Source organism: Myodes glareolus, chromosome 9 (genome assembly GCF_982192425.1).
Source record: "Myodes glareolus chromosome 9, mMyoGla1.1, whole genome shotgun sequence".
In the NCBI taxonomy this organism is placed as follows: Eukaryota; Metazoa; Chordata; class Mammalia; order Rodentia; family Cricetidae; genus Myodes; species Myodes glareolus.
The window spans coordinates 46,318,949-46,343,928 of NC_142034.1; the positions used below are offsets into that span (position 1 = coordinate 46,318,949).

Consider the following 24,980-nt stretch of genomic DNA (forward strand, 5'->3'; position numbering starts at 1 on the left):
TTTTGATGCGGTTTCCTGAGACTTTTAAAGCTAACTCAGATTCTCCGGTTGCTTCTGAACAGAGAAGGCTTGCCCTTATAGCTCACAGAATTAGACTATGTACCCCAGAGCTAAGTGGAAGTTGGATCCACCCAGTGTCCCCAAGACAAATAACCTGAAGAGTCAAACCCCTCAGTAATTTGACGTAGAGTTTACACCAGCGATCCAAGCATCTGGCCACGGCCATCTTGAAAGTAGTTGCCACTAATAGGACTGATTAGTAGACCAAGCGAGCAGGCCAGGTTCAATGTTTAACCGTGTGTACGTGTGCACACATGTGTGTAGGAGATGGTGAAAAGGCCAGGTGACCAAACACTGGATTATCACTGGAAAAGATGGCAGCAGAGCACCCTTCTAAAAACACATACACAACGACACACATAAAGTAGGTAGAATTTGTTTAATGTAAGAAAAATTAGAGGAGGCGGATACAGTTTGTAATGAGCCTGGGGTGTCGGGTCTAAGCACACAGACACAGCAATGTACAGGCACAACAGTTCACACACACACATCCTTTGCGCAGGTCAGCATCCTTCCGTCTTCCTTCCTTGGCTTCACAGCAGCACGTGGGTTAGAAGGGTCCAGTAGAATCCAGCTATAGCATTCTATGCTACTGAGAAAATATGGCTAACACGATACCCTGTATTCTCTTAGATGGTTTCTGCATTCGTGGACAATGAAGGCGTTAGAAGCACAGAGATAATATGATCTTACTGAAAGAAATGATACAGGAGACTTTCACAGACTGTTCTAAACCTAACGCTAACTGATGGCTTCATCACCTCCTATGCTCCCCCACATCCCAAAGAGGCCAGTTCAGCTGTGTCACGGCCATGAGGCAGTATGTCCAAGAGATTTCATGGAAAGAGGTGGCTGGAATTCACAGGAGTCTGGGCACCATAGTCTCTAAGACCGTGTCTCCGGGAAGAAAGACCTTGCATCATCAGGCTTGACTGAGAGGGGAGGAGTCGAGGTGGGGCTTGTCAGAGCTGAGAGAGGAGGCTGGGAGGCCGGTTCCTCTCTGGTGTGTTACAGGGCATTCAAGCGGATGTCCCCACAGGGAATTTCCGTTGGTGTCTCAGGAGTGATACTTTTAATAATGCGCTGTTGGGAAGGAAATGCAAGCATTACAAAATCTTGTTTGAAAAGATATTCCAACATCACTATTAAAACAATGAATAGTATTTTAATGACATTTCATAGTAAGTTGGAATAGCCTCACTGGCCTCTAAAAGAGAAGTTTCCAACTTCTCTAATGTGGATAAAGATGGCAGAGTGGAGAACTACACGCATCTGTAGTGCTAGTGGAAACACTGCTGTGACACCAGCGGGAGGAAATAATCCTTCAGTAGCACCTGGCTGGCCATAGCGCGACAGACTTTAAAGAGATGAGGCTTGTCAGAGCCACACTGAGTTGGGGACAGACAGACTGGATTTCAGTTCACCGTCCCCTTGGCCATAGTGCCCAGTGCCATGAGCCACTGAAACCCACCCCTTACCTTGTTGGAAGCTATTGTTGACGAGATAAAAATATAATTAGGATTAGTCTTAAGTGGAGTTATGATACACAGGAAAGAACTAATTAAAGGGTGTGGGAGAGGCAAGCCCAGCAAATCACATTATAAAGAAAACTGGCGTGTTTGCCCGACCCCTTTGCTGTATGGACTACTACCCTTTGGGCTGACTCCCCCAAGTCACCAGGCTTAGATACTGTCTAGTTGTGTGTAACTGTGCGTAGGTGCATGTATGCCAGTGCATATGTGGGAGTCGGAAGGTGACCTTCAGGCATCAGTGCCCGACTGTGTAGGCTCCTCTAGCTTAACTCATCTAGCCTTGTGGTAAGAGCCAGACCACCAGACTATTATTGATCTCAAACTTTGCCAGACCAGCCTTCTGCAAGATGGTAACCAGCTAATCTAAGAATGGAGCATTGCTGACATTTTCATAACATGCGCTCATTAGAGACCACCTCCCGTTATCATGGTGTGGTCAAAGACTTTTTCCAATGATGACTTTAGTCAGTGAATGACCCCAGCCTTGAGCCTTCCAGGCTACTAGTGCCTGTGATGTCTTCCCAAATCAGCCCAGTAAATAGAGCTGCTTCCACTCTATTTTACTATTCTACAGGCAGTCCCCAGCTGATGGTGGGTCACTACAGGCAGTCCCCAGCTGACGGTGGGTCACTACAGGCAGTCCCCAGCTGACGGTGGGTCACTACAGGCAGTCCCCAGCTGACGGTGGGTCACTACAAACCATTTTTCCTTTATGACGATGCAAAAGGGATAGCCATTCAGAAGAAACTCTGATCTTTTCCAAAGCTAGTGACATTGCTCTCTCCTGATCCAGGTAGTGGCAGCCAGCCACAGCTCCCTGCCAGCCAAGTGGTCATGAGAAATACAGTACTGTACTGTGTTGCTAGGTTATGATGTTCAGGAGGTTAGGTATATTCATTGTATTTTTTACTTAATGATATTTCCAATTTATGATGGGTTTATCAGGATCTAATCTCATAAGGCCAGGAGCATCTGGATGTGACCAGCAGAGGTCAGACATTTACTTTTCTCTTGAATTTACCTGTTGGTCTTTTCTTTTAACCAAACCAGAATTTTATATGGAACCTCCCTTCCTCCCAGAATGCTTCTGACTGTCAAATCTGGCAATTAACAAATAATTACTTAAAAACTCCTACATAGGTAGGCACGGTGGCACACACCTGATAATGCCAGTTCTCGGGAGGCAAGAGGATCACTGCAAGGTTAGGCTAGTCCAAGCTATACAGTAAGATTTTGTTTTAGAATAAAAATCCTTCCTCTTAAGGAGGAAAAAAAAACTAGATTTCTATTTTCCTAGGGGTACTTGGGAAAACAATCATGGCATGCTTGACCACTTGCATTAAGTACACACAAGGACAGAAAAGGTGTCTGAGGTGTCCCATGTAAAGAAGAGCGTTATGTTCTCCAGTTTTCCTGCCCAGCCGGGGTCACTGTTGCTGCTCCACGGACTCCCGCCCCTCAGAACACACCATCTGCTGATGGGAAACCAAGACCCGAAGGTGAGTGCTTTCATAGCGGACTAAATCCTCTCCTTAGCATTCCTTGGCCTTTATCAGCTGCTTCCTGGAAACCTACCGTCTCCCATCTGGCGGCCCATGGTGAAGATGGCCTTGTCATCTCACCTACTGCCAAGGGGTTTGAACTCTGTCACACTTTTTTGGGTGACATTTCCTTGTAACTGAAAATTTGCAAGAAAGACAGCCAGGATTTGAGGTGCAGCCTGTGACAAAATACTGACATTTGTTAGCCTGGAGCTCCTACTGCTAACCCTGGCCTCGGTTTGAAGCAACGGAGGTCTTGGATCTGCTCAACCATCACTAAAGAGTCGCCTGGAGGAAGGAACTTAGTGACTCTAGGGATGGGAATGAAGTACAGGAAGCAACTGTCTGGTCCTCTCCGGGAGGGAAGCTCATAGAGCGGCTTGGGTTTCGATTGTAGAAATTTGCATCCTGAACTGAGTTTTTTTCACCTCGAGTTTAGTTTTCCTTCTTGGAAAAAGAAAGGAATCGGTTGTTCTCAGAAAAAGATGTCTGTCTTGTGCGCTCTCATGAAATGTCCGAGCGTGCTGCTGTGATGGCTGATTCAGTAGAGAAGTTTTGCTCATCAGAACCCACAGTCTAGTTCACCTGGGTTCTCAAGAGCCTCCCGCTTTCCCCCGGTGGGTCCCCTTCACCTCTGAGCTCTCCCCCTGCAAACACAACAGTGGACCTAAGCCTCTCCTGCTGTGACACTCGTCACTGTGTACAGTACATACACGGTATTCTGTGGCAGACACACAGCTGAACAAATAACATTGCAGACATTTTGGTTCTGTGGAAGGGAAGAGACAGGGCAATAAATCTTAGTGGTTGACCACTAACTCCGGCATCATGGCCACTATTCTGTCCCTAACCTTTAACACCAATTTCTACACTAGCAAACGGTCTGCTCAGAAAAAAAAGAGACTGCACCTAAAAATGCAAAAAACACTGGCCAAAGAGTCAGAAGACTGGAGAGTCCCTGAGCTGTGTTGTCCCCGGACAAGTCACCGAAATAATGACTTAGACAAGGTTGTTCCCACCGTCGGTGTTCTCGTCCGTCTATATACAACACCTGTGCCCATCTGCCTCCCAAGGTCTCTGGAGAGCAAAATGAGACGACCTATAGGCAGACACTCTGGGAAATTTACATCTTATAGAAATTGTTTGTTAGGTACTTGATGTTCAGACATTTCGAAATAATCATTTCTAATATGGCGGGAATATTAGAATATCTAATAAGGCCTGAGCCACAACTTTGATATCCAACTTTGTTGTGTGGGTGACAGTTTTTTAGGCTAAAATTGTTACTGTAACATTCTTATTTTGTGATTTTCTTCAAAACAGTACTTGACACACTGATGTGAGAAAAATGGCTATGGCACCAGGCGTGGTGGCCACACATTTAATCCTGACACTCAGGAGACAGAGGCAGGCAGATTTGTGAGGCTGAGGCCAGCTGGTCTACAAGAGCTAGTTCCAGGACAGTTCCAAAGCTACAGAGAGACAGGGACTCACTATGTAGACCCAGCCAAACTTTACAAATATATAAGACCAAGATTTTATCCTTTGGTAGATTTTATCTTTTGAATAAGACAAAACAAGAAAATTACTTTCTTCCCAATTATCCTGCTAAACACAGGCGCGCTTGCACACACACACACACACACACACACACACACACACACACACTAGTGGGGACATACCTCCTTCAGCGTCCCTGGAGTGCTGATCAGCCGATAAATGATATACGTAGGGATGCAGACAATGGATGACGTCCCTAAGCAGTAGCCCAAGACGATGCTCCAGTGAGGATAATTGTATTGGAAAAGTCGCAGTTGGGGTGGGCTCATCAAAAAGCTGCAAATGATGAACTAAGACAAATTCCAAGAAACAATGAAAATCTTGAGACCACAAATACCAAAGACCAAATCTGACCTTCTACTGGGGGTATATCCTAGATTGAATTTCTAACCACTAAACAGGAAAACAGGTATGCCCCTTGCTTGGGTTTCTTCACCTCAGGGCCTACAGCATCCCTACAGTTATCCCCAAAGTCAGGAAGATGGAGCATCTCCTTCTGCCAAGGAGAAGAGACTGGCACCCACTGGGACTGGACAGCAAAGAGACAGACAACCTGGGCCCCCTTTCTGTCTCTGCTTTGTTGCCATGTCTGACATTTGCCGACTGTTTTAGGTCAGAGGGCAGTGCCTTCTGTCTTGGAGAGAGAAACTGAGGCGTGCTCTGCCCAGGGCAGTGTTCCTTCCCACCTTTGCTCTCTGTGTGGCTCTACAGCCTGGGGTTTCAGTGAGAATGAGTCTGCAAGGATTTGTCTGGACACTAGCGACCGTCCGCTACAGGCCCTCCTTGAAAGGAACAGTGGAAGTGGGAGAGCAGCTTCACACGTTTTTCACTTGAGAATCCTATGAAATTTTTTATTAGAACGTCAAATCTCCTTTAATACCCAACTTACGATTTTTGTATTTTCAGTTTGGTTTCCAGAGTGAGTATCAATGTTGGCTTTTGCCTAGAAACCGTTGTGCTGAAATCACTATTACTCTTGATTTAATTTTATTTAGTCATAAAGAAGACACTAATGTAAATTACTCGTGTGGTTAAACATCTATTTATATCTGTTTTTCCTTTGTCTGCAGGTAATAAAATGGGAAATTGTAAAGCACACATCCTTCTGCGGAGCCTGTGTCCAGGAGGAGGACTTCAAAAACAGAGCCCCCTCAATCACAAACCTAACACAGGCTCCTCAGTCCCAGACCCGGCTACTGAGGAAAGTAACTAGGATTGGGGAGGAGACAATCCATTCAGGAGCGATCTTTGACAGAACTGGGCTATGATGCTGTCAGGTTTGTGAAATTGAGCTCACCAGAGCCCAAGTTTGTTATTCAACAGCTCCCTCACTAAGCCCAACTTCTTTTCTCAAGCATTTCTTTCTTTCTTTCTTTCTTTCTTTCTTTCTTTCTTTCTTTCTTTCTTTCTTTTTTTGTAACTTGGTTTCAGTGAAAAAAGAATGTTTTTTAGCAATGTGCTTGTTTACCTAAAGCATCCCTATAAAGCCCTGAGCAGGAGACCTGTTTATTCCACATAGATTTGGAAGGCAGATTTACCACCTCTCCCTGGGGCACCAACCTTTGGAGGAGAGACGTGAACATCTTTGGGATGTGTAGTATGCCTGCCCTGGTCTCTACATGAGTGCTGACCATGAGCCTCCAGAAACAAACCAACCTAAGGTCTCTAGACCCAGACAAGAATGAAGCAGATCAAGAGACCTCATATCTAAGGGGAAGCCCAAATATCTTAATATAATCTGTCAGATACAGGACCCAATGGGGACAGACTGGGGTTAAGCGAATGAGGCGAGTCACACAGGCTCAGGGGCCAGGGCCAGAGTCTGATCAAATATTTTTAGACAGATTTTCTGCATTAATGTAACATTGCGTTGAACTAGTATTTATCTTGCATACTGATGTGTTGTATGTTCCCTGGTGAGTCTCATGCGCCTCACCCCAGGTGGGGCCTAGACGCTGCTTCCTTGTTGGGTGGGGAGTAAGAAAGCACATAAGAAAAAATGTCTCTGCCCTATGGCATTCATCTAACGTGACTTCTTCCTCTGAGAAACAAATGAAAGGGTTTAAGTAGATTATCAAGAAGCAAAGGTATTAATTCAGGCTAATAACCTATTTATGTCAGGGCCGTAGCTTCTGCTCACAGTGAACCAAGAGACTCAGTCCAAACCTCTTCCTAGAAAAGCAACTGAAACTTTGCCAGGTGTATGAGCACTTGCCTTCAACCCCAGCACTGCAGAGGCAGGGGGATTGATGTGAGTTTGAGGCTAACCTGGGTCTGCATGACGAGTTCCAGGACAGCAGGGACTACAGAGTGAGACCCTGTGCATACAAACAAAGACAGGTGGATTTAAAGGAACTGACAGACAGCTTGTGGTGCCCAGCTGCAGTCCCCGCTCCTTGAAAAGCTGAGGTGAGAGGATTTCCTGGGCTAAGTTCAAGACCAGCAAACTTTGTTTAAAAACAACAACCAAAAAAAAAAAAAAAAAACTGACAAAGTAATATGGGACGAAAACCTAAGAAAGTGCACAAGCCAGGGTCAGCACAAGGGTCACTGCTCTAGAGCGTGGGCACGCACTGGAGCCACTGCGCAGACTGGAGCCGCTGGGCTGGAAAGTTTGCTGCTTGGGACAAATGTTTATGGAAACTCGTGGAATCTAGAGCAGTCAGGAAGGCTTCTGGGAGCAGAGACACAGGCAGTGCCACAGAAGCAAAGCGAAGATAGCAACAACTGGACCATCATACAAAACTTAATCCTGCCGGGCATGGCGGCGCACACCTTAAATCCCAGCACTTGGGAGACAGGCAGGCCTGGTCTACAAAGCAAGTTCCAGGATAGTCAGGACTGTTACACAGAGGAACTCTCTAGAGAAAAAAAAAAGAACTAACAGCAGCAGCAGCAACAACAACAACAACAACAAAACCAAAAAAACTCTTAGTCCTGAGACATGGGGGCAGCAAAGACTTTCTCAAGAATGCCAGCACAGAGAGATAAAGAGAGGCTGTGTGCTAAGGGCCTGAGACCTCTGGAATGACCCGGATGCCCTCAATAAGCTGAATTTGTTAATGGAATCATATAACCTGCTTTTTTTTCTCCAAAGGATTAAAAAAAATGACCCTTCCCAATAAAGTTATATATAAATGAAAAAACTGAGAAGCAGTCCCCAGTGACTTAGCCCAGGCTACCTCACTCAGCATGCACCTGGGAGGTTAAGAGGGTATGATCTGTCTCTGGGCAGCAGAGACACTTGGAGAGCAGGTGGCGGGGCACATAACAGGGTGCAGTGATGACTAAATACGCCGCAAGCCACGGGAGCCACCCTTAGAACTCAACTTTCTATTCCAGGTCCTTCGGCAACAAATGAACTCTACTTCTGACTCGTCCTGAACTTGGGGACCTTTATATGTGCCCTCCTTCAAGATGCATATAAAATTGGTATGAATTGCTAGGAACCCCTCTCAGGGCTTTTCTGAGCAATAAACACAGTATGTCTTTCCATGGTCTTGAATAATGTCGGTCACGTGGTTTTAATGACCTTAAGTCTCAATTTCCTTAAATGCTGATCAGAAGCAACAAGCCCGTGGCTCATGCCCGTGGCAGCAGCTCTTGACAGGCGGGAGGATCTCACATATGAGGCCAGCCTAGGCTATGTGTAGAGTTCCAGGCCAAATCAATCTACATTTGATTTGGAGGCTGTCTTTAAAAACAAACAAAAAACCCCAGCCCCTTTCAGAGTGATCATAAAGATTCAAAAGAAGCAGCTGTAAGTCCGGTGCAGCCGGCCTACCGCTCAGTAAATGCTGTTGTTGTTGTTAGATCCTGCTGCACCGGCTGGATCCCTCGTGGTCAACGTCAAGCAGGTGAGCAGGGGCAGGCACAGCCCCTGCGAGGCCCCCCACAGAGGGGCTTCTTGGAGTACTAGTTTATTTTTGTCTCTTGGTAGGATTTTGTCCACACAGAAGTGCTGGGTTTATAAAACTCCTTGAGATGCACAAGCTCAGCCAGTAGGCCCTCCTGTCTCTGTGCCACACTTCAGTACCACTTTTTATTTTGTTTTTCAAGATGGGGTTTCTCTGTAGTCCTTGCTGTCCTAGAGACCAGGCTGGCCTCGAACTCAGAGATGCTCCTGCCTCCCGAGTGCTGGGATTAAACGCGTGCGCCATCTTTGCCTGGCCTTATTTCTTATAAATAAATATCTGGAACCACAAGGCAGAGGTGACAACTCACCAGGAGAAACAGAGGGCTGATGGCTACCCAGCAGATCCTCCAGAACCACCCCGGGCTGAAGCCAAGCATTTCCTTCACGTCGCTGCAGAACTGGCTGATACCTAGAATCGTCCAAAGGAGAATGTGACTGAGGCCAGATCAGCACTGGCGATGACAAGAAGAGGAGTAGGGGTTCCCCCTGAGCTGGTGGAGTCGCTCTGTACTTCTCCACACGAGGGGCTCCAAGGGGATGGAGCAGTGGCGGGAGGGGTGCATTACAAAACTGAATAATTTTTATAGCAAGCAAAATTCACAGAGCCAGGAAGTTGATGGACACCTAGGGAGAGAGCCACTGGTGCCCATACTGTCCTTCTGAGATTTCAGCCTGGATTTGATTGTAGTGTTAATTATAGGAAGGAAGTCATTTTATTTAGGAATGATAAGCCTGCCTTGCAGAGACCAACTTGGACTATCCATTGGCAACTTTCAATGATATTTTTTTTAAGATTTATTTTATGTGTGTGCATGTTTGGCCTCCACATATGTCTATGCACCGTGTGTATACATGGTGTCCACAAAAGAGGGTGTCTGGTCCCCTGGAACTGGAGTTAACAGTTGTGAGCCACCACATGGGTGCTGGAAATCAAACCCAGGTCCTTTGTGAGAGCAACGAGAGCTCTTAACCATAAGCCATCTCTCTAGCTCTTCAAGGGAATGTTTTAGTTACAGTATTGCTCATTTGTGGGCCAGGTCAAGATCCAGGTTCTTCTGTAAGAGGTTACCGCACTAACATGACAACGCCCACTGACGGGTGAAGCAGGAGGCGTGTGGTGAGTGCTTCCAGCTGCATTCTCCAGAAGTCTGTGGTTCCTAGGGCGGGTCTACACAGTGACTTTGAACTCTGTCCTCTGAATTAGCCCTGAATTCAGTCCACAACAGGTGACTCACAACCTCCTATAAGTTCAGCTTCAGGAAATCCAATACTCCTGCTGCCTTTGCAGACTGCTGCACACACACACACACACACACACACACACACACACACTTAAATTCTTTAGTTTGTGTGCTCACCCCTCTTCTTCGCAATGCGCATGATGACTATCCCAATAAAGCCATTGATCATAGAAATTGGAAAGCAAACACATTTCCAGAAAGAGATGTTTGCTTCTCGATCATACAGACACACACATCTCTGAACTTGTGTTCTTCATGTCAGTTGCCTGTACCCTCCCCTACCCCATGTCAGCGCTGATGGAATCTCTGCCAATAGACCTCAGCTCACTTCCTGCACCTCCTCTTTCCCTTATCAAAGTTTCTTCCAGGACCAGAGAGAGCGACCTAGGGATTTGCCAATGCAGAGAGAGCAAGGATATTCTTGCCTGGTTAGGGGACAAGGGCTGAAGCTGGCTCTATCTCGGTGCGCTGGAAAAGGGTCTCGCTTGGGAAACTGACATCTGGGCACTCACAGCAATGCACTGTACATCAGGGCTTCAGTCACCACTGCGGGTGAACTGGCTGACTCTAGCTTCTCGTTTGGGTAAATGTTAAAATAAAAAATCAGGGTAGTAACCATGTTCTCCCTCAAGAGAATGAAAACTGGTACAGTGCTGGGCGGGGGATGATGGGCTGCTCTAGAAAGCCCTCTGCTGGGATTGGTTTACACTCAGGAGCTCACACCTAGCCAGCTGCCCCTTCCTGTCCTCCTCCGATGAAATCAGTGCCCTCTCCCTGCAGACTGAGGGTAATGGCGAAAGAATTCTCCCTGGAAGGGAACTCTTACCGTAGAACCAAGACACGGCAACGGCTTCTATGAGGGCCACAGTGAGCACCGCGGGCCCCGTGGCATACTCCTCCAACAGGGTCACCACGTATGCCCCTCCCTGGGGATGAGATTGCAGATGTGGTTAATGGTCTTCTGAGATACAACCGCTCATTACAAATGCCTGCAGCAACTTCTGAATAGAGGGTGATGAGTGGGTGATTCTCCCCCGGCGCTCCGTCTAAGAACCCCAGGGCTGTCCGGTGGAGTGGCCTTGGAATGTGTGCCTATCCAATACTTTATGTGCCATGGAGCACAAAACAACCCACAGCCTGGGGCATGCTAGGCTCTACCACTGAGCCTCCAGCCCCCAAGCTCATCCTTGTTTTCCCCATCACACTGTAAGAGACAAACTCTAAAGGGCCTCTATGTCCACTTTCAATTTACTGAATTCTCTCTAGACTTGACCTTGGAAAACCCAAAACTGTAAAGACTGAACCTGGAAGTTGAGCATGGTGGTGCACACCCTTAATCCTAACACTTGGGAGGCAGAGAAAGCCTGGTCTTGAGAGAGACAGAGACAGAGAGAGAAAGAGAGAGAGAGAGAGAGAGAGAAAAGAAGAAGAAGAAGAAGAAGAAGAAGAAGAAGAAGAAGAAGAAGAAGAAGAAGAAGAAGAAGAAGAAGAAGAAGAAGACAGAGAGAGGGAAAGAGAGAGGGAGAGAGGAAGAGAGGGAGAGAGGGAGAAAGAGAAAGTCTGGCAGTGATGGCACGCACCTTTAATCCTAGCACCTGGGAAGCAGAGGCAGGTGGATCTCTGAGTTCAAGACCAGGCCTGGTCTAACTTCTTCCCCCTCCAAGATCTCTACAGCCCCTTAACCTGACCTGGCAAATGCTGGAATCATTGAAGTCCTGGCTTGAGCCAGGAGGACACAAGTCCACGACATCACACTATCTTATGTGCACTTTACTGTGTTTGTCTTGGCTGCTAAACAAATGGAGAAGAGGGATGTCTGGAGAGGACCTGACTCCCTTACATGGCAAACTCTAAAGGAGATGAGGTGGCATTACATCCAAGACACGAGCTGCAAACCAGGACACTGGGATAAAGCACCACTGAAAGGTGGAAATGGCTGGGAATGCAAGTCCTAACTTCTCTCCAGGTATTGTTGTCAAACCTGAAACATAACTGGATCTGTTGTGAAACATTAAGTTCCGCTCCATGCCACCCCCAGGCCATGCACAGATCTCCCAGCAGGTAACACAGAAATAGCTTCTTGTTGGTGACAAATTTTTCGATGCTGAGAATTGAACCCAGGGCCTCACATTATGCTAGGCAAGCAACCTAACACTAAGCCTCATCCTCAGCCCATGATAAGCCTTTTAATAGTGCTAGCAACACCCCTGGAGGCCCCCAAGACAGGACATTGTGGAAAGCGGAAGGAAAGAATCTGCTCTGCTTGTGGAGCACTGGTGCCCTAGCAGAGGCCGCTTAGAGGCCCTGGTACTCACAGAAGTCAGCGTGAGCAGGGATCCCAAGACACAAGCAATGACCACCATGAGCACAAACCACTCCCGGCGCTTGGCCCAGATGTGTGGAAACTCATCCAGCACCGCTGTTATCACGCCTTCCAGGCCTGCAAACTAAAAGATGCATGCAGAAGGTCGCAGTGGCGGCTTGGGACAAGCCTGTGCCTTAAGGTCAGAGGACAGGAAGAGAGACAAGACTACCACGTGAACATTCAAGCCGATCAAGACTAGTTTGCCCACTCACTGGCCCAGGAACATGGCCCGTGAAGCCCATTTCCATTTGATACCCAGCACCAGAACCCAACATTTAGGACGTGCATGCAAGGAAATGCAGCATCCAGAACTTCAGCATTTGGTGTGTCTGGGAGAGACTGGTTGTCCTAAGGTCAGCTCAATGCCCATACCCTCTCTACACTAATAACTTTAGGTGCCATCAGGAGTAGGAATTTATCCACGCTGAGCTCTTTGTGCCAGGCGCTTTCCCTACATTACGCCAATTATAACTCTGCTGTACCAAAAGGTGCCATTGCTGAGAGCAGTGGATGGGCGGGGGCAGAATGGGGAGGAGCGGAGGAGGAAGAAGGGAAGAGGAGGGGGAGAGGGGAATTACCAGGAGGTAGCCAACAGCAGCACGTGAGGGTGTGGGTGGGAGGAAGTGAGTCTAGCCACTTCCTGCTCCCTTTTCCTCTTGTCCTCCCAGAGCGCTTCCTGTTTCTACTCACCGTGCTGTCCAAACCCAGTGTGATTAGCATGAGGAAGAAGATGATGGCGAAGAAGGTGGCTGCTGGCATGTTGGCTATGGCCTCCGCGTATGTGATGAAGAGGAGGCTGGGGCCTGAAACAGGGAGACAGGAGGAGGTGGACGCTGAGACCCAGCCTACCAAGCTATTGCCAAGTAGAACTGGGCTATCGGTTCTCACCCTCTACAGTGAATGCAGTGAATCAGGTTTTTTTTTCAGTACCAAAGGCTTCTTCAACCACTGTGCCTGACAGTTTGCAAAGCCCAGGGGAAAATTATCCACCTTGAAAACTGGGTGTCTTCAATTCGAGAGATAGAAGGGGCTTAAGACTGGGGCTACTCCAGCTCCAGCATGTGACAATACTGTGTCTCATTGTCAGGGCCAGGACTGTTACATCCAAGGTACCTTGTGATGCCCTCAGCTCCAGAATAACAGGAAAGGAAATAAGAACCTCATGATAATTTTAAGTCACCCCTTCTTTTTACATTTGGGGGTGCTATGGTATGTGAACTCCAGCATCTGAACACCATAGGCAAGCATTGGCGTACATACTCCTGGCCCTTAAAGTCATTTTGACAGCGTGACAAACATGTTCTTAAACCCTCATGGTTAGCCAGGGATGCTGTCATTTGGTCAAAGCACTGCTTTGGGCTAAAATACAAACATTTCTCAAGGCCCTGGTGCTCCACCTTCTTGGTCTCATTGCCTTAAATATCTGCTCAGTTATTTCCAATGAAAACAAACAGCATGGCCACATCAGTTCAATCTTATCTCTCAGCAAGGGAAGCTCTAAAGACCAGTCAATGTTTGCCCACCAGCCTGGACCATACCACGAGATCATCCCAGCGCCCAAACCCACTGAATTTTCGAGCTATCACACAAGTCACAGTTTTAAAGCCCATCATGCACTGGGCACCGAGAGGAGTGAGTGGATGGGTGGGCTGAGATCACCGAGGCAATTAAGTTTCTTTCAAGTCTCTGAAAATTGAAAAGAACAGCTGAAAAGTTTGCTTCTGTCTAGAGCTTCCAAGGGTATCGGAGCCGTAAACAGAACCCTGGATCCTACCTGCATCTTTGGCCACCTCGGACACCTCTTCATTCCTCATCTCGGCCATGTAGCCAAGCACCGTGAAGATGACAAAGCCAGAGACGAAGCTCGTCATGCAATTTACCACACTGGTCACCAGGGCGTCTCTGGAATGAAAACCCCAGGCTGCCTGAGACACTTCTGGGGTAGGGAGGCTAAGAAACATCTGACTGTGTCTTCTCTGCTGTGGCAGGCCTCCATGCCCAACCTACCCCCACGTCTCCCAGTGCCCTATCTGCAGGCACCATGGCAACCACACACAGTGTGGGGAGGACAAGTCAAAGATATCTTAAGACACGGTCATAAACTGGGTACTGTAGCACAAGCCTTAATTCCATTCTGTGGAGGGCTGAGTAAGGCAGCAACAGAGCTATAAGCTACAGAGCAAGGTCGGGAGGGGGAGAGCCTGACCTGCTGTGAGACATCACAGCATAGACTTCTCCACTTCAACCAGGAGAGGCAAAACAGGAGTATCCTGGAGACTCTCGGCCTCTGAATAGCCTGGGTGAAGATACAGCAGGAATGGGCACTATGGCTATGGATGAATGGCCAAGGGCTTGTGATGCCCCTGGGGGGCAATGCCCTCACGGTGTGGGTCCAGACGGGTTTGAGACATTGCCTTCCTTGGACTGTCTATCCGCCACTCCATTTCTAAGCTCCGCTCGGCATCCCACATACTCACTGGTAGCAGTTGTTATGGAACTTGTTGTAGCTAGCAAAAGCCAGGAGAACCCCAAAGCCCGGGCCCAGTGAGAAGAAGATCTGAGCAGCGGCATCCACCCACACCTGAAACACAGCAGGTGAGGGCGCAGGGTGAGGGGGAGACCTGGGCTGCTGCCAAACAAAGCAGCACCCGCTCCATGCGGCTCTGCGCTGGGCAGAAGCCAGCGCTTCCGGGTCCGTCACGGGGTGGGGGGGATGGCCACTTCTCTGGTGACAGACATGTGACTTCTCTTCCTATCATTTAAATTTCGCCACTTGAGGCCACCGAACGGGAACGTGTTAATAGTGCTAGCATTTCTTCTGATCTAGAGTATCATTGCAGACGTGCACATTCAGTTTGAGTTGTCCCTACTGTGCTATGTGAGAGAACTGGCTTTCTCTAGTGAAAACCTGGCACGTGCACACTTTCCCTCCATTTCTCACCCCCGTCTCCAAGAGTTTCTGCCAGTTGGGTTTCAGGTAGAAGACGACCCCCCTCCAGGCTCCAGGAAGGGTGGCACCCCTCACCAGCAGGACAGACAGGACGATGTAAGGGAAGGTGGCTGTCACCCACACCACCTGGAATGAAGAAACACAGGTGTCTACAGGTTACTACCACACTGTCCCGGAGACAGCAAGGAAGGGAGACAAGTTGTGGTGTCTTTTACTAATAAAGACCTCTGGGGAAGGGGGGGGCATTTTTCTGTCACTTTAAGAGGCAGCATGCCTGGCAGAAGGATCAGTATCTTCAAGCCCAAAGCTGGGTGTAACATACTACTGTAATTCTGCCATTTGAGATGCTGAGGTAGGAGGATTCCTATGAGTGCCTGGCCAGCATGAGCTAAGTAGTGAGATGCTGTTCTGAGAAGCAGACAGCAGCAGCAGCTATAGCAAAACCCTGCTGACTTCAGAGTTGGCCGACAACAATCTGACTGCTTGCCAAGACTCCCTACCCCCAAGCCTGCTCCACATCTGTCCAGTAGGGACAGAAGAATTAGCCACATATATGTGTGGAGGCCCGAGGTTGACACTGGATGCCTTACTCAGTTGGTCTCCATCTGACTTTTTGAGCTCTCACTGAACCTGAAGCTCACCCATTGGGTTAAACTGACTGGCCAGCAAGTCCAGGGGTCCTCCTAATTCTGCCTCCTGACACCCCCCCCCCCGCCCCGTGCCGCCATACTGGGATTGCAGCCACACACTCGTGTACTGCTATGCGCAGCTCTTTACATGAGTGTTGGTGACACACACTCAAGTCTTCATGCTTCTGTGGGAAGAGCATCACCTACTGAGCCCCCTCTCTAGCCCCTATGTAAAGGGCTGAATTGTGCCTTCATTTAATTAGATGAGCTTACATGTAAATGATACTGGTTAATTTCTAGAATCGTCTAACAGATGTGATGAAGAAAGTGTCATAGAATGTTTTTGGACTTTCTCCTGCTCAGTAGCTGTCCGGGGTAATGCTCTTGAGTTTCTGTGACACTACCAGGACAAGCAGCAGCAGGGTCCTCCTCACCTTGCCAGATGATTTGACTCCTTTCCAGATGCTAAAGTAGATAATGGTGAAGATGAAAAGGATGCAGAGAGCCAGCTGCCAGCTGATGGTCCCCAGGTCCTGGAGGCCCTTGGACTGGTGGATCTGCAGGACGTGGCGCCTGGAGACACAGAAGGAGCCTGTGGGAGTCACCTGAGCACACGATCGTGACTCCTCCAGAGAACAGTAGGCACCAGCAGGAGCCTTGGGGGGTGGGGGTGGGGGGCTGGAACGGGCCTTGATCATCCTGAAAGAGCCCTGGATGGCAGGGGCATTCAGCCCAAGCTAGACCTCCTGTCTCTCTGCTTCACTGTCTGTAGCCAGAACCTCTCAACTGGTATGAGCAGCTTCCTAGTACATGGGGGTTTTTGTGTAGACTATGAGCCTTTCACTCTAAGCTAACTCTGTATTTGGGCTACTAGTGCCTACAATTCCTAGGTTAAAAATACTATACTGGGGGAATGGTATACTAGAAGAACAATTGCTTAGCATGTGTAAGATGCCAGGCTTAATCCTTAACACCAAAAGAAAAAAAAAAGAATCCTAGATTCTCCGAGCATCTTCCAACAGGCAGGTCCCACTCACAGAGTCAGCACACCAAATCAGAGACAAGTTTTGAACAACTGAAGCAGCAGGGTGTTTGGCTTCCATGGCAACTGGCTGGAGCAGCCAGCAAGGAGGGTAGCTTTGATGCAGAGGACTAACTTTGGGGAGTGGAGGTCGGGTCAGGATAGACATGGTGGGGCAGTTTGGCCCGACATATGGGTTTCTGGAGACAAGGACAGGGCTGTTTATGGAGCAGTCAAGACAGAGTCCCTCCTCCAGACCCTGGAGGAAGCAACATTGACATCCCTACACTCACATTTGATCCCTAGTCCCTAACAGCTTCACCTCTCAGAAATCTCAGAAGCAGGGAAAGGCTCACGAGGTCCCACCCTTCCCTGAAGATCCATAGGCGGTCAGCGTTTGCTGGGATAAGACATTTTCTTCAGTGGTGTGGCACTCGCAAGTTGCTCATGCTTCTGAAAGCAACATTCATTAAACGTATGTGTCACCAGAAAGGGTAAAGAAAAAACATGGCCGTAGAAGGGGAGCAAGTCAGGAAGGGGATAAGTGGGAGTTAATAACCATAGGAACAAATATAAGCAAAATGCATAATATCCATGTCTGCAAATGTCACAATGGAACCTGTTCTCTATAATTAATATATGCTGATGAAGTACTTTAAAAGGAGTCTGCCAAGAGAGGGGTGAAGAGTTTCTGGCCCCTCAGAAGCCAGGCTCCAGGGGGTATGGCTGTCCTTAACAGACCACGCCCTCCCTCCCAGGTACCTACAGGTAAAACTCCTCAGCAGGTGACGTGGAATGCAGTGTCCAGGTGACGTTATCCTGGGAGAAGTAGTCGGTGCAGTTGCCAGTGTTCCAGGAGTTCTGGCAGCTGGTCCAGGGCAGCCGGTCCGTGAAGGAGGAGATGAGGTAGTAGAGCGCCCAGGCAATGATGGTGTTGTAGTAGGAGGCGATATAGAAGGCAATGATGCAGATGGCATAGCCAATGCCTGGACAGTGGGCGAGACAGCCAGGCTCACAGGGAAGCTCAAAGTCCCAGGCCCTAGCCATTTAGGTGCCTTCTCTAGCACCTTCCCCCCATCCCGCCCCTCAGTTACCTTTGAAAATAGGACAGATCTTCCTCCATATAGAAATGCATCCATTTCGGTGGTACTGGCCCAGTGCAAGCTCCATGTAAAAGAGTGGGATCCCCCCAAAGATGGCCATGATGGTGTAGGGAAGGAGGAAGGCCCCTGTGGCAGAAGGGAGACAGGTTTACTTCCTGCCCACAGCTGTCCCCAGAGCAGCCCACTGACGTGGAGATGTGCTCACAGCAGGCTGCCTGGTCTTAGTGCTTTGTGAGAGGAATCAGCAGACAAAGTTGCCGGGTACTATCAAGTGTGAGCCTGTCCGGATTGGTGAGCGTGATTGTAGACTTTGTAGAGTCACCTTGGAAGGGAGCCTCAAATAGGAAGTCTTTCATTTGCTTTGCTTGTTTTGGGTTTTGATTTTTGAGATAGGGTTTCTCTGTGTCTGTGTAACAGCCCTGACTGTCCTGAAACTCACTTTGTAGCCTAGGCTAGCCTCAAACTCACAAAAATCTTCCTGCCTCTCTTTCAGGAGGGATCAAAGGCGCGGGCCACCACACCAGAAAGTCTTGATTGGGTTGGCCTTGAGACACTTTCTCACTTGAGGTCGTGGAAGTGAGAAGCCCCACCCTGAAGGTAGGCAGCACCGCTTCATGGGTTGGGCCCTGGACTGAGGAGACACTTACCTGAGCCAGCCTGCACACGCGCTCCTGACTAGCTGCTTCAGGTTCCTGCCATCTAGAAGTTTCAGCGGTGATGGACTGTAACCTAGCACCTTGAGCCAAATAGACCCTTTCTCTTTAAACTGTCTTTTTCTTGGTGTTTCACTGAAGCAATAAGAAATGAAACTCAGGGGGCTGGAGAGATGACTCAGCAGTTAAGAGCACTGCCTGCTCTTCCAAAGGTCCTGAGTTCAGTTCCGGGCAACCACATGGTGGCTCACAACCATCTGTAATGAGGTCTGGTGCCCTCTTCTGGTCTGCAGACAGAATATTGTATACATAATAAGTAAATAAATAAATATTTAAAAAAGAAAAGAAATGAAACTCAGATACTGTCCCAGGGCAAATTGAAGCAAAAACAAGTGAGCAAAAGACAAACCAAGTGAACAATACAGAAAGAGGAGCCCGGGAGAGTAGGTGGAAAGAGGCTGGGCTGGAGTCAACGGAGCAGGTGGCAGGACTATTGTGGGTCTGGGGGGTTTAGAGAGTCACCAATCTGACTCAAGTGTGGGTTTTAGTAAATTAGAGGCTTTCTATTAAAAAGAATCTGACCAAGACCAAACCAGAGAGAGTTTTCCAGGTAAGACCGCAGCTACTGTTAGCCAAAGAATTATAAAGACAAAACCTACAAAGTTATAATTTTGGGGAGCCAAATTAGCTCATAACCTGTCTGGGTACTGACAAGGCTTGGTTTTATAACAAACATCCGAGCAGTTGCCTTAGCTATCCAAGCAAGCAAACATCCCATACAAAGCAGAACTTAGCAGTTAGCCTGTTCAATTTTGTGACCCATTATGTTATAAGAATAGCAGAGGCAGTGAAATATTTTGCAACAATCAGCAACTTTTTTAAGAATAGCCTAACTGCACCAGGAATCAGTCCATCTCGGGCCAGCTGACAGGCTACTTTCAAGGTATGAACAACATCCTCATAGCATACACAAGTTAAACACAACCTAGATTTTTACAAGCCTAGCACAGTAAATGTATCCGTTAGACTTAACGTTCACCATGGCAAGGGCCACCTCCACTTTTGTCTGAGCCCTGATTTCCTCTCCCATCAGATGATGGTGCCAGCAGAGTCACACATCAGAGTCACAGGGGCCTCTAGAAACTGACCTCCAGATTCGAGGGTCCACCCCAGGCCTCATGAAGATGATGTCCAGATGTGGGAACAATGCTGAACTGACCAGTGATTCACACGAATGCAACCGTCTATGACTCTTGGAGCTGGACCCTTTACCAGATCTCCTATGACTCCAGACTCTCAACCACTGATATTTTGACTGCATGTCCCTTATTCCATGGAGCCAGAATAGTTCCTCACAAACCATCACTGTCTGAGAGCCTGGCTGAAAACAGTTGTTTCTCACGGGACAATAAGGTTGCTCACCTGCAGCTTGAGATTTAACTCAAAGGGTAAGTCAACTTTGACTTCGCCTGATAACCTTCCTGTCTGAAGAGTTCTTCACCCCTAAAAAACTAGTCAGTGTGACTCAGAAAGGTCCATGTAATTACAGTCACTTTGACAAACCCAACTTGAGAATCAAAACCACGCCGTGTTTTTATAGTAGCTCTGAACTCATCCAAAGGATTTACCCAGTTGACTTTACAGTAGGAAATGGCACCAAGAATCCAGCTCTCATATAAGGCTCAGGCTAAAGATCCTGCCAAACGGGGGAGAAGGAGAATGTGATTTCCAGTCCTCCCAGGCAAGAGCTGTGCAACCTGTCGTGGCCCGAGGAACTGCCTTCGTAGCCACAGATCAGCCACTAAAAGACGAAGAAGCTTTGTGTTAAGTCCCAGAAGTCTGGGTGACAGTTGCCTCTCAAACAGCTTGTTAAAACACGTCCACTGATTTGACGCCTTATTTCTTCTTGCCCAGTACCTGCTCACCCACCTCCCCCAGTCTGCTCTGCCCTCTCTCAGGCTCCCCAGCTCACACACACAGACACCAGTGAAACTGCTCTTAGCATCTGAGGGCCACTAAGACGGGCAGGACAAGACATCTACAGCACACAGGAGATGTAACTGTAGCTGCTCCCGCTCTGGGTTGGCAGTAATGTCTTCCTGGGCTACCTCGGATCACATCAAGTCTGATAACTTAAGACTTTGGACGTAAACTAGTATCGTTCTCTGACTTTACACAAGCCCAAAGTCCCAGCAGGTTGGAGCCTTACAGCCACCTCCCTGTGCTTCCTCCTGCAGGCCTTACACCTTCAGACTCTCCAGCAGGACTTGAGTACACAGTGCCATGAGTGTTCTCTTGCTTCTGACTCCCTAACAGAAGCTTGACTAACGCAGGATGAGAAGGAAAGCCCTTCAACAAGTGAAGCATAGCCAGCCCAGCGCTATAAACCCAAGGCCACGTGGGAGAGCTCAGGTCCGGCTACACCACCTGGCGGCCCCACACAAGCTACCTCAGGCTTTCAGCTGACTGGAGACTTGACCAGCATGAAAACCTATGTTTCACATTCCCAGACTCCTGGCAGTCACATGGGACAGTAAAGACATGATTTGTCTTACAGCTTCCCCTGAGGACCAACAACCCACCCCTGGGTCGGAGGCTCTGCTGGTGGTCCATGGTACTAACCTCCGCCATTCTGGTAGCATATGTAGGGAAAACGCCAGATGTTGCCCAGGTCTACAGCATAGCCGATGACGGACAGGAGAAAATCCATCTTCTTGCCCCAGGTCTCCCGTTCCCCTTGGCGAATCTCAGCCACCAGGGTGGTGGTGGCTGTTGGGATAGAGTGTGTAGCTTCGTCTGCACTTGTGCTGGGATCTGCAGAGTACCCATTGGACATTTGGCCAGGCTCTGGCCTGTCCCCTGGGGTGGGGACACCCTTTTGGAGAACACCATTTCCTTGGCAGTCCTCTCTGTCTTTGCATGCTGACAGGACTTTCTGAGAATTCAAGGGTGTGGTCTCCATCCTGTTGGTCAATAAATGATACCAATGCCCATCTGCCAAGGACCCAAATTAGTTCTTGTGCTTGGCTTCGTATCTCCTTCCAGTGTTATGGTGACAAAATTGAGAGCTCTGTTGGCAAAACATATGGAGAAAGGAGAGAGAAATTAGGATTTATTTGTTTGGGGTATTAACCATTCATGGTTTTATTTTTTTGTTTGGTTAAGAAAAGTCTCACTCTGTAGCCCAGGTTGGCCTTGAACTTGTAGCAAGCCTCCTCTCTCAGCTTCCTGAGTCCTAGAATTACAGGCTTGAGCCATCACAACAGTTCTATGTATAGTTTAAATCGTCTTAGTTACAGGGTTACACATGCTCTTATCTGTAAGCCAGCCCATTCACTCAGAGCAATAAAATCTACTAAACTTTTCGACAAATGGAGGGTGTCAGAGCACCATCAAGCAATTTGAAAAGGAAACAAAACAAAAATAGCAAATCACCAAGATTGCGCACAGGCTTTACTTAAGATGCAGCGCTTGCGTCATTTAGAGGGACGCAAACGCCCCCTGTAGTTTATCAGTAACCCGGAGGAATGTCAGGAGCGGTTTCCTGCAGAGCCAGAGAGCCCTGTCCTGGGTGCCAAGCCTAGAAACAGCGGCACAGCCACAGCTTCTGTCTGTCTACCTGCCGGAGGGGACAGTCCTCGCCATTTAAACTGAGCACCTGATGTTAGATTTCACATGTGCTACCAAGGAGGCTCAAAAGGCAAGAGAGTCAAAACACCAGTGCCCAGAGCTCTATGTATCTGGGTCCTTTCTCGCCCTTCCCGACTGGCTCCAGGAGGATCCCAGCTGCCTGCAGCTGTGTCCGCCCATGCTCCACTTCTCTCTGCAGGTCCCAGTGGGCCACGTCTGCCACTGCTCCTCTCCCACGTCTGCCACTGCTCCTCTCCCACGTCTGCCACTGCTCCTCTCCATTCATACTTCTTGCCAGCAACTTCTGGGGCTAAAGCCACTTGTCACTGCGGTCCTGAGCACGCCTGCCCGTGTGCGCCTCCAGAGGGTCAACGAGAAAAGTGTGAGGGCCGCTGACCCCAGACTTGCCTGCAGAAATTTGGACCCCGGTAACTGCATCTTTATCTCACTGCTATGCTGGGGTGCAGGGAAGGAGCTGGGTGCTCTTCTCTTCTGGACTGAGGATGGGATTTCTACACGTGGAGTAGAAATCTGAGCCCTTTTGGACTTTAAACCTCCTGCCTGCTATAAACTTAGTAGCAGCCAAGACCTTCCAGGTCCCTCTCCATTCCTCCCAAGCCCTTGACAGTTTGGGAGTTAGACTATGCCTCTGCTTCGTTAAGATCATGTCACACCTTTCTAGAAATGGACTCTTACCACTGCTCACAATGGCAGAGATCCCGTGTCAGCCTCAAAGTCCAATGACGGGAGGCAAGAAAGTACTTAGCTTCTTCCGACCAGGGTTTCCTGGAAACCCGATATTTTCCCTTTCTTTCTGGATCAAAAAGCCCAGGCTGGAACTGGAATTTACCACGTAGGTAAGGATGACCTTGAATTTGTCCGACTTTTCTGCTTCCACTTCCGAGTGCTGGAATAACCTGTGTGTACCACTGTGCCTCGGTTTAGCTACACCGGGGACTGACGCAGCACTCTGCACACTGGGCAAGCACTCTAGCAACTGAGCTACGTCATAACTCCATACAGTCCATAACTCTCCATACACACAGATGTGAAGACAAAAACACCATGAGGGACTGGACATATATCTAAGTAGTAGTGCATTCGCTGAGCATGCCCAGCGTTCCCACACACATGCACAGAATGAAAAACCTGAACACACTGCCGGTGTAAATATTGGCAAAGTTTAGAGCAAACACCAAGACACGAGTGTACTTGGAGTTCAGGCTCAATGGGTTCTTTTTTTTTTTTTTTTTTTTTTGCTGTAAAGTAGAAAGTTTGAATTTTAAAAGGATTGTTGTCAAAAATGCTTAGAGAACCAAGGGGTAATTTGTTACCATGTAGAGAGGGTATACATGCATATATGTAGGAACGTGTCTTTGTATCTGCCCGGCCCAGCTGTTTGACCCCCATCCTATCTCAGATTCAAGGATGCAAACTCCACTGAAAAGAAGAGGGGTTTCTGACCCATCGGCGCAAACAGAGCCTCATTCTGCTCACTTGCGCCCGTGTCCAAACTGCAGCCGCCTCCGTGTGACCTAAGTAGGCTTGAGGAAGACCTGTTTCTTTGTGGTGTGAGGGGTCAAATTACGGCTTCACATGTACTACATACGTGCTGTTCCGCTGAGCGGAACCCCAGCCCTGATAAACCTTAAACATAACCATGTATTCCCTCATCTGCCATAAGGAACTACTCATTGGTCACACATGTATTTATATTTCTTTAAATGTTAATATATATTTACATATATGTGTGTTTAAATATACTTCACATGTATATTTGTATGCACGGGAAGGAGGATGCTGCTCTATCAATGCAGTAAAAGAGAAGACTATGTTGAACTTGAGCTTGGTTTTCCACACTAAGCACAGAAAAACCTGAAGGCCAAACAGTGGGTGCTGAAGGTGTCGCCAGGGGTGAGGATGGCATAGAGCTGGCAGCGGCTGCTCAAGCGTGGCCCCTTACCCTCTTCTCTGTCTTGCCTGAAGGAACTGCTGCCTAGCGCCAACACCAGAACTTTCTTGGCACTTAAATTGCAGAATGGAGGGTGGATCAATTCAGAGGACAGACCCTGGGGAGGGAAGAGGCAGCCGCGGCCTCAAGAACCAAGCAGCGTGTTCTGGGTGCCCTGTTTTTGTTTTCTCCCTTGGGCATCTTGCAGCAAGGATGGAAACAAGTGGGTGTGTGCTTTCGGGAGGCAATGTGTACTTCCCAGGGTGCCAGGGGCTCAGCCCCTAAGCCACGGTCTTCATTTATTGGTAGCTGTGATGAGCAGCTCCTGGAAGGGCAATATCCTACTCTCTATTTTTATCTCAGCCATCATAAAGCTCCAGTTTCCTGAAATATCTGCCCAGTGCTTTCTAACTTGATAAAAATAAAATAAACCTGGTCTGAGCATCCATCCGGCGACAAGAGATGCCAGGTTGCTTCTCCACAGGGGTCCATCGCTAACGTCAGCTTTACTCTCTAGGGTTTATTATACCGCACCTTTGATCGCAGCACCTGGGATACACAACTCATTTCGCAGTCAGAGGAAAACTCCTTCCAGCTCTACCAGTCTGGCTCCCGAAGGCACCTGGTCTGGGCTCCCTCCAGCTGGTCAGGGCTCCCTTCTGACCTCACTGGTTGTCCAGAGCCCCCCACTCTGACTTCCCTGACACCTGCCTCCCATAACAACGGTTGAGAGCAGGCAGGCCCAGGGCGGAGACTCCAGGCCGTTAAGAAGGTTAGTTTCTAAGAATTCTCTCCTGAAAGCTTTTCTAAAAGATATTTTTATCCTGC

At 48.4% G+C, this 24,980-nt stretch overlaps 1 protein-coding gene across 1 annotated transcript; it reads right to left on the reverse strand.

Annotated features, from left to right (window-relative positions):
* Nucleotides 1-420: 420 nt before the first annotated feature.
* On the reverse strand, nt 421-22,732 carry Slc6a4 (solute carrier family 6 member 4). The gene is made up of 14 exons (XM_085695361.2): nt 22,610-22,732; nt 21,194-21,641; nt 17,910-18,044; nt 17,582-17,801; nt 16,229-16,367; nt 15,157-15,291; nt 14,693-14,796; nt 13,990-14,117; nt 12,906-13,018; nt 12,166-12,297; nt 10,677-10,776; nt 8,918-9,018; nt 4,816-4,983; nt 421-1,143 (listed from the first exon to the last, which is right to left on the reverse strand). The coding sequence occupies exons 2-14, from the start codon at nt 21,531-21,533 to the stop codon at nt 1,069-1,071; spliced, it is 1,890 nt and encodes a 629-aa protein (XP_085551487.1). The 5' UTR covers nt 21,534-21,641; nt 22,610-22,732; the 3' UTR covers nt 421-1,068.
* Between the last annotated feature and the right edge of the window lie 2,248 nt (nt 22,733-24,980).